A 15,296-nucleotide genomic window follows, 5' to 3' on the forward strand; every position below is an offset into this window, starting at 1 on the left:
AAGGCAGACGCTTAACGACTGAGCCACCCAGGCGCCCTAAGAAGATCTTTTTATTGCCATGGAGCCCAAACAAACTGAGAAAGAAAAGGTCTTCACCATTACAGTGGGGAAAAAAATATTTATTTTTTTGCCTTTCTTTACTAAAACAAATGTTATTGACAAGTTGAACAGCTTTTGAACGAATACGTGAAACTTGGTAATTATTCCTAGATGAAGTTTTCAATCTAAAAAGTCATATGTAAGCCAGGATGTCACTTAAAAAAAAAAGGGGCACCCGAGTGGCTTAGCTGGTTGAGCCTCTGACTCTTGGTTTTGGCTCAGGTCATGATCTCACGGTGGTGAGATCGAGCCCTGAGTTGGGCTCAGCCCTGGGTGTGGAGCCTGCTTGAGATTCTTTCTCTCTCTCTCTCTCTCTCCCTCTGCCCCTTCACTCTCCCTCTCTAAAAATAAAATAAAATAAAATAAATTATATGCAAAGGAGTATTTATGCATAGCCAAGTAATACTGTAGGTTAAAGTTCCATTCTAATTCATCATCCATCTCTACCTTTCACATTGGCAACATATGTGGTCCTTTAATGGTGCATTAGAAGATTGCACAACTATTCTTTAAGGAGGTCCACTTCAGAATGAGGTCTGCTGCTAAAATACTGATGAATTTAAGCCCTTCATTATTTTCCATTGAGTGATATATGTCATAACTTAGGAATTCATGAAGGAATGCTCAGATAAAAGTGCCACAAAAAGTAAAAAATAAATAAAAATTAAAATGGAAAAAACTTCAAAGGCAAAACTGGCCCATGATGCCTTAATCATAGTTGTGCTATGTTCTGAATTTAGAATTTTACTCTTCTTCAGAACAGGGTTTTCAAACGGTAATACTCAGATTTGTAACTGTAGTATTTAAAATTCACCCCCTGCAGTGATGAATTTAAATTCTACAAGTATGTAAGTAAGCCTTTAATTCTTACCATCTTCCATACTTCATTCAGTTGATCAGCATATGGCACTCTGAGATCCTAAGTATGGGTTCAATTTCCACACAGATCTTCCTGTCAATGTAAAATCCCCACGCTCTTAGAGAAGCAACTTGGGAGGGAAGCAACTGCTTTGGGGTCAGGCAGATGTGGGCCGGAATTCCAACTTGACCACTAGTGGCCTTGCAAACCTTGGTAAGTTATTCAAGTATTCTGAGCCTTAGTTTCCTTTTCTGTAAAATGCAGATGATACCTGTCTCTGAGCCATTTCCCTGCGGTGGGTATTGACTGCAACATGCATACGATGTTTGTACAGAACTCACAGCAGCGTCAGGCATACAGTGGACACTCCATAGGTTTTGACAGACACTAACGACCTTCTTGCTTGCCGTCTCAAGTGAGAGCAGGGTATCAGGTGCAGACAATGTGCAGGGACAGCAATGTTCTGTCTCTAGGCAAAGGCTCTTACTAGTCTCTATTTGGCCCTACACATGTTAATTAATGATCAACAAGCCTAGGATCTTGGGTGCTGCTCTAGCATACATTAAACATTGTCATAGTCACATTTTTTTTTTTTTTGGTGTGAGGGGTGACTTTTATTTTAACTCTCTACCCATCCCCTTACAAGAACAGCTTTGTAACACAGAAATCAGAATATTATTACCTTCACTCATGAGGCAGTGAGTATATTTCCCTTGAAACAAGTAGTTCATTTATTTTACTTCTTACCTTTTCAATTTTTTCATCCAGCATTCTAAAGAATTCTTGTTGGCTTTCAGAGATGTGCATGCTAAAAAAACAAGGAATAGTTAAGTGCATTATTTCAATGTTTTCTTCAACCAGCTCCCTCAAATGAAAACCACTGAGTCCCCAAACTTTGAAGCAGACATTTATATATTACCGACTATTCCAGTGAACAGTCTAAGTCATATTAAGGATAAATGCCATTCCAGTAATTCCTATAAATGTGTTTCATTATAGTCTATCAGTTCCTATGATTTAAGGTATACAATTTCCTTTCAATGTACACATATTATTTATAGTGATGTTACTGGGAGGTATGTGTCAATTTTTTTCTTCAGATACACATTTGTGATTAAAAAAAAAAAAAGCACAGACAAGCATTCCATGGCATATTTCAAACCTGTGTGTAACTGTGAAAAGAAAATATATCCAAGTTATTTTGTGGAAATGTGTATTTTACAAAGACTGTCATCATCAGCATGGTATTCAGCCGACCGTGTAGCTATGGGCTGGCAGCTAACAGGCAAAGAACTTGACATTGCCCCTGAACCCTTTGTGCAGTGGTGAAAGCCAGTGCACCTCTTTGGAAGTGAGATCCCATGGAATGTGGGATAGAGGCAGGGGGCATATGTGAGTACCACTTGTCCTGTGTGTTTGCTTGTCTAATGCTATTTGACTGCACACTTAGTGAGACCGACATGGGTGCTGGGGACAAAACATCAGAAGGTAAAGGAGAGCGGAGAAGAATCACAGATGGGAAGGGCATGGGGAGGAAAGGGTCTTGGTGGCAACATGGTCTTAACGATAGTAATTTCCACGCAACAAACAGGTGCAGATGGTCCAAGGAGGTTCAGGACGCTGGGCTAAGAGACACATCGCATAGTGCCCCTTTCTAGAGCTCGGTTGTTGCAGTGGTTGCGCATGGAAGGAGGGGAGGCTCTGCAAGTCTAGGTGTGGGGGGCAGCCCACCTGACTTACCCTTAGCATTCTGCCTCACCCTTTAGGGGCCACAGAGAATGGCCCAAGAGACCCCAAACCCTTCAGGCCTCCAAGGACAGATAATGGGGCTCGAATGTTTTTCCCTGTGTGTAAAGCCAAGATTTAACATTGGGAGCACCATGACATCAGCTCTGATATAAAAGGAAAATGATAAACTATCTGATATCAGCAATCAACTTTCACATGCATCATGTAATTTTTCCTGTCCTTTATGTGATAATTCAAGTGAGGTAAATGTCCTGTTTCAGAAAAAGGTCCTCTCTTGTTGCAGGTTAGAAAGGCAGGCCAGAATCTGGGATGATGAGAATATATTAAAACAGTCTCCTCTCTTTCTCTGGCTGGGCGGAAAAGCCACTTTTGCATACCTGAGTTTTTCCAGATTCCCCATGGTTTTACTTCTTTAAGTGCCAAAACAATTTTTATTTGAGCCGCTTTGGATGCAAATCTTCTAAACTTTAATACAGGATCTATCACAAACATTATTTAACTTTCACTTAATGACTAGAGGCCACTCCCATGATCTTAAATCACAATCCCCCTCTGTAATACTGGGACACCCCCTAGAACCTCTGAGATGGGGAGAGCTGTCTCTCCTTAAGCAAGGTGGCCTGAAACTACGGGCTTTTGTTCTCTGCCTGCTTTGAACTTTTCCCCTCATTTCCTCTTGTCAAAGAAGGTATTGGTTCTCTTTCAGTTTCCTTCCCAGCTGCTACTTCTCTACTCCATGCTTAGCACATCCAAGTCTGTTAGAGTTGTGTCTAAAGTTAGTGTAAACAGGCTCTGAGGGAGAGCTTGGGGGGGGGGGGATGGTTCTTGTGAGTGGGGAACAGGCATATTCTGGCAGTCATTGTGACTGCTCAGACACATTCTGGGCATCCTCCCTGTTCCTGGCCACGCTCTCAGCAAATGAGTTTGCTGGACAGCTCTGGGTCCCAGATAGAAAAGGCGTGAAGACATATAGATATAGATATTCCTTAATATAGATAACCACGCATGCACGCACACACATATCTTAATACAGATAACCATGTATATATTAGTTTCCTTAGGAAATTCCAAGAGACCTCATAAAAATGGCATGTTTAGGGGCGCCTGGGTGGCTCAGTTGGTTGGGCGACTGCCTTCGGCTCAGGTCATGATCCTGGAGTCCCGGGATCGAGTCCCGCATCGGGCTCCCTGCTCGGCGGGGAGTCTGCTTCTCCCTCTGACCCTCCTCCTTCTCATGCTCTCTGTCTCTCATTCTCTCTCTCTCAAATAAATAAATAAAATCTAACAAAAAAAAAATGGCATGTTTAGGATTTGAGGTACACGGTGGAAACTTTTAGGGTAGAGTTTTTAACATATATTGCCTTGCAAATAACAGAAGGGCAATAAATATTTACTCAATTGACTAAGCGTACCTATTTTAATTCATGTGATGCATGACTCCTCACAGAGGCAGTTCAGTAGGTTGGCATGGGTGAGGTGCAGGCCTCCGATTTCTCATTTCTAAAACCATTAGGCTGGTCTCTGAGGTCCCTGCCAGCACTGATATTCTAGGATTACTACTAACTTCCATTAACTGCTTAATTGAACTATCACAACATGAAAACAGGCATGCTTGGTTAGTACTCACACATATGCATACTAGACTAACATAATGATTAGTCTTAAGTAAAAGTGATTCTGCAAATGTGTCTGCCATCTCTGGGATGAAGAATGCAGAGCTCAGGGGCGCTTGGCTGGCTCAGTCAGAGGAGCGTCCGACTCTTGGTCTCGGGGTCGTGAGTTAGAGCCCCACATTGGGTAGAGAGATTACATAAATAAATAAATAAAATTTAAAAAAGAATGCAGAGCTCCGGGGTCCATATCAGGAGCTTCGTGCCAAAGGTAATGGTGAGGACTTTAAGATGCATACATAGTAAGCCAGCACAAAAATCTTAGTGGTTCCAGCTTTGGGTAGTTTTAACTACATACTTTCTACCCATTAAAAAAAAAAAAAAAAAAAAGGGATTCCTTGATTAAAGCAAACCGAACAAAAGCCCCTTAACCCCGAAATAATTAGTCAAGACAGGGTATCTGCAACCCCACCTGAATCCTGAACCAAACAGTAGCCTCACTCTGGGGCAGCGGGTACGATGGCTGGGAGGCAAACTCTACCATTTTCATTTTCATGTGTGCCCTCTGAGAAACAATTCTAACCAAACCTAGGCCACTGGCTTTCAGTCGGTGCATCTCTACCATCATACCCCGCTGATAGAGAAATGCTGCCTGCTTTCTCCTTGGGTAAGAGCACCAGGACATCCCTACCCGCCTCTGTCTCATTTCAAAACCTACCAAGACGCGTCTTCCGCCAGACCGACTCACTATCTTGCCACACACAGTATGTGGACGGTGTTAGCCAGAAAACACTAATGGAAGGGTGACTTATTTATTATCAAATCCTGACGCACCAAATGAGCTCCTTCTGATAAGCTCCACTGTCCCCGTCAGAGCAAGGGCCCGCGTGAGGCCATCTTCAGGGTGGTGTGACCCGCAAGCACGACGCTCACTTGGCTCATCTCTGTCCTCTGTGGATTCATTTCACAGACAAGCCCCGAAGGCCCTTCCACAGGGGCAGAGACAGCACTGTTACTCTGGGGGAGTGAATAAATCACGAAGTCGCCCCATCTGCACCGACTGCTGCCTAGATAGACACGGATGTTCTCTCCTCCTGTGGGATCTCCATCAACACGATGGCATTAATATTCGTTTTTACCTTCAAGAGTCCGAACTGCACTGTGAGAAACAGTCCGTAGGTAACAGCCCCCTCCTTAAACCCTTTCTGATGCACACTTTGGTGACCATCCGTGGGGAGGGAGGAAAAAAGCACACTGACCTTTCTAGTTTTCCTCAAGATAATAGAAACGGATAATTAAATTGTTTATGATTCAGTTTATAAAGTACGAATATTTGATGCTAAGATTAATTAGATCTAAAAATATTTTATAAAAGCCTGTATGCTGGCACTTGATTCAACTGATAAAACTTAGCAATCTCAGTAATTCCAATTTCTCTCCCTGCACTCAGCTGAGCGGAAAACACAATGCTCCCCAGCACTTCCTGTGCCCCCAGCTGGCGCTGGCTGAGCCCTTGTGAGTCAACCCTGAGTCATCCAAAGCTCTTCTGACTATGATTCCTCGGCTTCATGACACGAGGGATGACAACAGTATGGAATCTTAATGACGAGTAATCAAAGGAATGAAAAAGGTGGGCAAAATGAGCTTGAGAGCTGAAAGGTATACGGCTTTCATTTTCAGTGACTTAAAAAGTTTCCCCTTATAATAAAAACCTAAGCCACAAAAGTATCAGAAGGCAAGGCCCTGACTCCCTGATACTTCACCTGCAACAATAAAATGCCATCACTCAGGGAGTTCCTGGCAAATCTTGGCCTGAACACAGTTCTTTCTTTCATAATTATCATCACCATTGCTCAACTGGACGTTGGGGAAGTGGCTTAATCCTAATCCTCACATCATGGCACACCCTTGCTAGCAGTTCATGCACGGCTCACTTTTATTTAGTCAAATATAGTATAATAAGCATCCACAAAACCAAAACAAAAAACAAAAGCCAGGACCTGGACAACAACCTAGAGCTACCTTACTTCCCACCCAGGCGTGGGTTTCCCCCAACTCAAGGGAACCAACTGCCCTCCCCCCTTTTATAGAGCTTTACTGCATATGTGCTTTATAAAGCAGATGATTTATTTAGTTGTTTTTAACTTTACGAAGAGTGCATCATGCTCTATGTAATCTTTCAGGACCTACTCTTTTCTTCTAGTATTGTATTGCTCAGGTCCATCCACTGTTATGTGTTGCTACAGTGCATTTGTTTTAATTGCTAATATTCCACTGTGTGAAGGCAGTGAGGTTCTTTACCCAATTTCCTGTTAAAGGGCATTTGGGCTGTTTCTAACTGTTAAGACATTCTTTTTTTTTTTTTTTTTTAAGGTTTTATTTATTTGACAGAGAGAGAGAGGGAGAGAGAGAGCACAAGCAGGGGGAGTGGGAGAGGGAGAGGGAGAAGCAGGCTACCCACTGAACAGGGAGCCCGATGCGGGGCTCGATCCCAGGACCCTGGGATCATGACCTGAGCCGAAGGCAGACGCTTAACCGAATGAGTCACCCAGATGCCCCTAACTGTTAAGGCATTCTTAACAAGCATCAGACACTGTGATAGACACTGGGCGTACATTATTTCATTTAATCCCCAGCCCTAGGAGAGAGGATTTTTCTCCTCTATTTTAATCTGAGAAAACTGAAGCCCAATGACACTGGGCTGAGATCATAAAGTAAGAATGGGCTCTGCATGTTATATCAAATGAAGGTGTGAAGACTATCTGCCTTTTATTACCTATCTACCTTTATTATTACTAAATCTCCTGTTATCACATATGGGATTGCCCTTCCACTTCTGGAGAAAAGAAACTCATTATCTTGTTTTATACACTGCAGAATAAATAATAGTTTCCCTGATCCTCTGTGTCAGTAAGGAGGAAAAGTACCACTCCTCATGGCCTTCCAGGAAGATTTCATAGTTGAATTCCTGTAACCTAAGGTTCTGACTCATAGTTTAAAACACACACACACACACACACACACACACACACACAAACACAAACACCAGAGGATTTTCTTCCTAATTTAAATGTAAACACATGAGCCAGTTTAATCAACCTCTCTGAAAGCCCCAGCACAGGCTGGACTGCAAAGCATCTGCTTCAATGTGTCTATGTCTAAGTTCCGTAAGTATTTACACTGAAGGAAAAAAGAAATTCTCTTTAATGCAACCCCTCCTTAGAACTCAGAGATAAGGGAAACACTTAAAAATAGCATATATTGGGGGCGCCTAGGTGGCTCAGTTGGTTGAGCGTCTGCCTTCGGCTCAGGTCATGATCCCAGGGTCCTGGGATCGAGCCCTGCATCGGGCTCTCTGCTCAGCAGGGAGCCTGCTTATCCTTCTCCCTCTGCTTGCTACTCCCCCCACTTGTGCTCTCTCTCTCTGTCAAACAAATAAATAAAATCTTAAAAAAAATTTAAAAAATAGCATATATTGAATGGCTTGAATGAAAAGATGACTTCATTCTATCATCAGATACCTGCTGTCCCTCAAAGGCAGATAAAATTAGTGTAGATGAAAGTGGCTACCAGTGAAGTGGATGCGGGAGGTTGTGATTACGGCATCACGTGTCCCTAAGGGTGCAAAATTCGGTTTTACCATCCCACTGTCAATGTAAATGGTAAGTGGATTTTAAAATGTCCAGTTTTCTTTGAAAGTAAACAATTAAATCTCTGAGCTCACCACCCTGTAGAGTCCTAACCACCTACAGCACCACCAAAGACACCGAGCCAGGGTAAAGTGATTGGTTGGACCTCGGTTATTTTTGTCTCCATTTCCTGGGAAGAACCAGACGTAACACAACTTTTGCTTATGACTGGGATGGAACTACTATTAAATAGATGTAACAGGTTTATTTGGGGGGGTGGGTGTGACGATCAGCTGCACTAGTACGATCAGCACCCTCAGGGAGTTTGTTCTTATTTAGGTGGAACCCCACAAAAGAGATTTGTAGCCTCGGGAAAACAGAGCCTCTTTGAAGGAAAGGGGAGATAGCTTCAAAGTCACACAAAGGGCGTTTCACTGCCAAGGTAGATTCAGTTCTAGAACAATCTAGAAAAATACTCATTCTTCTCTCTAACTTTTTAATCGTGCAATGCATAACAAAATGTACCATGTTATTTGTACAGTTTTAAATAATAACAATGAAAGGAACACCCATGTAATCACCACTCAGGTTAACAAACAGAATCCCTGGTCCCACGGTCTTCCATCCAGTGAGAAAGAACCACTCTTCTAAGTTTAATGCCTTTTCATGTCCTCGCTCGTCTTTATCGTTTTATGACATACATATATAACCTATTGATTAGTTCTGCCTGTTTTTTTTGAACTTTATATAAATGACTATATGCAGGCAGGTGCTAGTATTTCCTTACTGCACAGCCTTACTTTCGTGACCGTCCTCCATCTTGACATATGCAGTCATAGGTCATTCACTTTCACTGATGTGTAGAATTCCTAGCTTAAGAATATGCCACATTTTTTGGTCATCCACTATATTTCTGAAGGACATTCGGGTTTTGCCTTCAAGAGCTTTACGAGCTCATGTAAACAGTGCTGCTATGGACCCATCAACCATGTCTGGGGCACACATGCGTGAGGGTTTTCTAGGCTAATACACCTGAGAGGGGAGTTGCTTGTGGGCAAGGTACGTCCAGGTACAATTTTATTAGAAAATACAAATTGTTTTCCAAAGTAATTGTACTGGCTTATATTTCCACTGGGGTGAAGAGTGCCTGTTGTTCAACATCCTGGTCAACCATTTGTACCATCAGACTTTCTAAATTTTGCCCATCTTGTGGTGCGAAATGGTATTTTCCCTAGACATTATTAGCTCTTCAAGTTTCCTCTGTGGTGAAATGGTTGTTCACATCTTTAGCCTCTTTTTCTATGAGCTCTCTGTTTTGTACTTACTGATTTATAGAATTACTTTACATAACCTGGAACCCCAACTATTGTCCATTATATGCACTGTAGATAAATTCCACCATTTCCTTTTACTCCCCTACAGTAAATTTTGATAAATGGAATTTCTTAATTTTAATGCAGTCATATTAATGAATCATTTTTCTTAAGATCTGCATCTTTTGTGGCTTATTCAAAATCCTTCCCTACCCCATAGTCATAAAGATATTCCCCTTTATTTTCTTCTAACTGATCTGAAATGTCAGTTCTGTCATTTATTGTGGGTCTGTTTTGGGACTCTCTATGCTGTTCCATTAGACCAAACCACACTGTCTCAATTCACTGAAGCTTTACAATACATCTTGGTTAGCTGGCAGGCAAAACTGAGCTCACTCTGAAAACATTATTAGCTTTAAAAACAACATAAGGAAAATAAGAACTAGAACTTACTTTGCTCTGGGTTGATGGACTAATCCTGGAATCTCTTTATTAGTTTTAAGTCTTACGTTTGAACTGGCACTTTTTTCCTGAAAAACATAAAACACACATGTAATAGACAAGGTGAGAATCAGCAATTAAGCAGTGGCATGAACTGTCATCATGGAAATGTTAGATTTGTTTGAGACCCTCCACAGCTGACCACTTCACAAGGGCAAAAAATCCTGCAAAGAGGTTATACTGTAAGGTAAAACTGCCCAAGCATTTTAACAGGGAACACTGTCAGGAAAAAAGAAGTTAGCTTTATAACAGCTATAAGTATTTTTAAGAAATTATGTGCAACTAATATTTGATGTTTAGGTGTTTTTAGGAAAAATTAGTAAGAGAATCAAGGAACAGAAGATTCTAGTGCCAAAGAACAGCAGTAGTGTAATTACAGATGTTGTTTATGTGCTCCGGTTAACTGTTCAATGCAGTGCATTTTGTTTATAAAAGACAACTGCGGTTATTGAGACACGAAGTTTGCATGAGGCCCTCGCAGTGACAGAGACAAGAACATGATTAACAATAACTAATTTATTCCACCCATAACAAATACTGAGATTGAATTCAATTGAATTAATAACATTCAATACTAACTTATATTCAAGAAGCACTTCTTTGGCTTTTAGTCTGATCTGATTTCTTATCCCCAGTTTACCAGCCTCACGGGAAAGAAACATTCTCAAATCTTAAAATGCAAGTATATTGGGACACTTGGGTAGCTAAATCAGTCAAGCGTCTGCCTTTGGCTCAAGTCATGATCTCAGGGTCCTGGGATCGAGCCCCATGTCAAGCTTCTTGCTCAGTGGGGAGTCTGTTTCTCCCTCTGCCCCCCCACCCCTGCTGCTTGTGCTCTCTCTCTCAAATAAATAAATAAAATCTTTTTAAAAAAATGCAAGTATATCAGTAGGTATACTATCTCAATAATAGTACTGCTCTGTATTTATACAACACTATCTTTAAAAAATATTTAGGATGCTTTATAATTTGCTCTGACAACACATCCCCGAAATGAAAGGACAGATTATTCTAAACCTGTTTATAACAGGTGACTATACCCACTCAAGGAACCTAATGTGTAGCGATAATTAAAGACCCAGGGGAGGGCAAGGAATAAAGACTCCTGTGGGCCAACTCACTGCTCTTACCACATGCAGAGTGATGTGGGATGGTGCATAAAGCAGATGGTCCCCAAATGAACTCTTTTGAGAGTTCCTATTTCTCTCAGGACAGCAGAAGCCATTTAAATCAGTGAAACTCCAATGATTTACATGCTGTGGTTGTTTGCTATTTACCATTAAACGTGAGCTTATCTGTATAACATCAGGACTCCAAAATACAGGGTAATTTTTGTTTGTGATCTTCCAGGAAAAGAAACAATCGTTAGGATTCTTTTGCGGTCTATCTTACCTTCTTTGCCCCACACTAAACTGAAGAGTATTTTCATACACTTTTAAAAGGCATAAAATACATACTGCTCCTTCTGCTGACACAGCCAGGGAACAACAGATGAACCACCTTAGCTTTCACAAAGCAGCTCCAGGAGGGCTAGGCTTTACCAGTGGGGACTCCGAGCCTCGGTGGGGCCTGCCTGGCACTTCATGGGAGTTACACATCGTATACTGGTAGCACGAATGAACAAGGTCAACAAATGATGAACTTCTTTTTAACAGTGAGAGATAAAAATAGCTTCAATGTAGTCTCTCTGAAGAACTGCAGAGGTAGGTTCCAAGTTAGTCATTTTTTCCCCCTTAAACTTCCTGTCTGCTTGGATTAAGCACCGAAAATGGACACAGGACAGAGCCCTACACTTTTTCCCTATTCACATAATTTCCCAAATGCTGAGCCTAAATGATACACTCTAATTTTGTTATTTATTTTTTGAGACACTGTAATTGTAAACATTGCTGAGGCATGAACGACGCCTCTAATTCTATGACTGTAAACGGGCACAATCGTATTCTGCTTATAGTCAATGTATTAAACGGTACCCTTCACAATGACATTGCTTCTCCGCACCTTCCTTAAAAATACATTGTGTGGTTGCTAGGGAGAGAAGGAAACCCCAAATAACAGGGCTCAATGGATGGGGGTGGGGGGGAGGAGGAGGCGGGGATACTCAGGTCCTGAACAAGCCATCCCTTTGCGCATGCGCACAGGTGCGCACTGCCAGGAAGTGGGAGGACCAAAGCTTCGGCAGAGGCACTGGGGGGAATGTCACCTTCAGATTTCCCAGTTATAAAAAAGAAAAAAGAAAGTATATATAATTACAGAGAGATTTCTTTTGATTATGTATGTATGATGTATTTATTTTTACAAATTACCATTCACCAAGATCTTAATATCAATGATCACTTACTATATAGGTCGGGCATTATTCTAAGTGATTTCCATATAGTAACTCATTTTAATATTCACAAATATTCACATATATTAACTCATTCTTTTTTTTTTAAAAAATTTTATTTATTTATTTGAGAGAGAGAGAATGAGAGACAGAGAGCATGAGAGGGAGGAGGGTCAGAGGGAGAAGCAGACTCCCTGCGGAGCAGGGAGCCCGATGCAGGACTCGATCCCGGGACTCCAGGATCATGACCTGAGCCGAAGGCAGTCGCTTAACCGACTGAGCCACCCAGGCGCCCCTCATTCTTTTTTTTTTTTTAAGATTTTATTTATTTATTTGACAGAGAGAGAGAGATAGTGAGAGCAGGAACACAAGCAGCGGGAGTGGGAGAGGGAGAAGCTGGCTTCCTGCCGAGCAGGGAGCCCGATGGGGGACTCGATCCCAGGACACTGGGATCATGACCTGAGCCGAAGGCAGACGCTTAACGACTGAGCCACCCAGGCGCCCTATCAACTCATTCTTACGTCCACAATACCTCTCTGAGATAGGTACCATTTTTATTCCCCTTGTATAGATGAAAAAGCTGAGGCATCGAGAGGTGAAGTATTTTCTTGAGACCATACAGGTCATAAGTGATAGTGGTGGGATTTCGACCAAAGCCGAATGGCCCCAGAGTCCTTGCTATTAGCCACTAGGCCAGCAGTTCTCAAACGCTCTAGTATCAAGACCCCTTTGCCCATATTATACAAATTTTGACACATTTCCTTGTACAATATGAAAAAAAATCACATTTGTTAAAATTCACCATCAATCTCATTAGGAAAATCTTGACAGAAGCTGTCAAGCTCATGGTGGTATAAAATTTTCCAAAATTCTAATTTTGGTTTAACATTTGAATTTTATGACTGGCAACACATACTGCCAATTGTTTTCTTTGAAGTGACAGGTTCTCTTCATTCTTTTTTTTTTTTTAAGATTTTATTTATTTGACAGAGAGAGACACAGCGAGAGAGGGAACACAAGCAGGGGGAGTGGGAGAGGGAGAAGCAGGCTTCCCGCTGAGCAGGGAGCCCGATGCGGGGCTCGATCCCAGGACCCTGGGATCATGACCCGACCCGAAGGCAGATGCTTAACGAATGAGCCACCCAGGCACCCCTCTCTTCATTCATTCTTGAGACAATGTTTGCAAAATACCCAAGCCTGAATATTCATAATTTATCTGTCAGGCATTTTTTTCTCTAAAGTAGAGATGGTATTCCATAAAAACAACCATGAGTTCAGCCTACAACTCCATCGACTGAACAAGTACTTTTCCTTCAAATAACCATCTTATCTGGGTGTGCAGAAGAAATGCCTTATGTATGCCTCTTTCCCATTTTATCACATAGACTATTAAAAAGCTCTGCACCCAAGGCACAAGACTTAATAAAATTAAATAAAATTTACTGCTTCATCAAGGAGATTCTTAAGTGAAAATGGAATGTATCCTTCCACTGTAAGTGCATGGTGCAGGTGAATGCAATGACTATAAGACTGGGGGCCACTGCCTTGATTTTGTGCTAAAGCACCAGCAGTTTCAACCACCATTGCTTCTGCACCATCAATGCAAATGTCAACACAGCAAAAAGGGCAAACTGCTTCTTAGTATTGTTAGGAAAATGAGCTTGAGGACATCCTGAGACTGTTTTGGGGACCCCAGGTCTGCAGGCCGTACTTTGACTAGTGTCTCTATTTCCTTTGCAGAGAAAAGAACTATCGATTAATTAATTTGCTATATGCCTTATTTACAAAAATATTTAACCACCATACTGAGGTAAAATTTACATTCCATAAAATTCCATTATGAAGGTATGATTAAGTGATTTTAGTAAATTTATATTACTGTACAATTATCACAATCCAGTTTTTGAACAGTTCTATCATCCTAAAAAGTTTCCTCAAACCCATTTGCAGTTCTTCTCTGCTCTCCTCTATAGCCCCAGGCAACCACAAATCTGCTTTCTGTCTCTACAAATTTGCCTTTTATAGATTCATAGAAATGGAATCTTATCATATATAGCCTTTGGTGTCTGGCATTTTTCATTTAGCATTATGTTCCTGAGATTCATCTATATCATAGCATCTTTCAGTATTTCACTTATTTTAATTGCTAAATAATATTCCCATGTATGGATATACTGTATTTTGTTTGTACATTCACCATTTGATGGACATTTGGATTGTTTTAAGTTTGAGGATATTGTGAATAAAGCTGCTATGAACATTCACATATAAGTCTTTGTGCAAACATATACTGTCATTTCTCTTGGGCAGGTTCCTAGAAATGGAATTGCTAGATTATATGCTAAGTGTATATTTAACTATTTAAGATATCACAAACCATTTTCCAAAATGGCTGCACCATTTTACATTATCACTTGGGATGCATGATGGTTCCAGTTTCTCCACATCCCTGCCAACACTTGATAGTGTCTTTTCGATTATTGCCATTCAAGTGGTATCTCATTGTGGGCTTCATTTATTTTTAAAACCATGACTTATTTGGATTTGTTCTTTGCATCCCTCAGAATACCTTGCCATGTGAGAGCATTTACATGCCTACCAGCTAGCTATACTTGCATCAAGAAGTCAGCTTTATATTTGCTTATAAACATCACTTAACTTCTTTTCTGGGTTTGTTTGTTGGGGAAGGGGAGGTTTACAGAGATCTGCTTTAAAAAAAAAAGGCAAAGAAACAATCAAATAAACAAAGAAAACCAGAAGGGCTGACAGGACGAGGTTGCTGGGAGCCTCAGATGGAGGAGACCCAACAGAGAGCCAAGTGTCATGCCACGTCTGGGGTGCTCCAGAAATAGGAACAGAGAATTCGGAAGATGATGGAAGCAGTAACTAAGATATCATTTTTCTTGGCAGAAAAACTGATTTTATTGGTACTTGACACTTATAAACTAGTACTTAAAATAAACTGGAACCAAGGGGGACTAAGACGAACCCACTGAATAGCCCCCCAGCAAGCAGTTTGTGGAGCAGTGTTTCTCATGATCCATTCATTTTGGTATCCAGAATCCTCAGGGGTGCTTTTTAAAATACAGATTCCCAGGCCCTACACAAGCTTACATGAGTATGAGTCTCTGGGATCAAGGCCCAGGAATCTGCATTTTATTTTATTTTATTTTATAAGTAGGCTCCACACCCAGTGTGGAGCCCAAC

The 15,296-nt window shown here is 41.3% G+C and overlaps 1 protein-coding gene across 6 annotated transcripts in view; it reads right to left on the reverse strand.

The window, feature by feature from the left end:
- The window catches only part of C6H1orf21 (chromosome 6 C1orf21 homolog), a 213,772-nt gene that overhangs the window by 19,006 nt on the left and 179,470 nt on the right, over positions 1-15,296 (reverse strand). For all 6 annotated transcript variants that reach the window (XM_081824724.1, XM_081824723.1, XM_081824722.1 and 3 more), the window contains 2 exons: positions 9,713-9,789; positions 1,706-1,766 (listed from right to left, as the gene is read on the reverse strand). In XM_081824724.1, the coding sequence (XP_081680850.1) occupies positions 1,706-1,766; positions 9,713-9,789 (138 nt within the window). The remainder of the gene's footprint in view (positions 1-1,705; positions 1,767-9,712; positions 9,790-15,296) is intronic.

This window comes from Leptonychotes weddellii, chromosome 6, assembly GCF_054177405.1.
Source record: "Leptonychotes weddellii isolate Sample4059 chromosome 6, ASM5417740v2, whole genome shotgun sequence".
Lineage (NCBI taxonomy): Eukaryota > Metazoa > Chordata > Mammalia > Carnivora > Phocidae > Leptonychotes > Leptonychotes weddellii.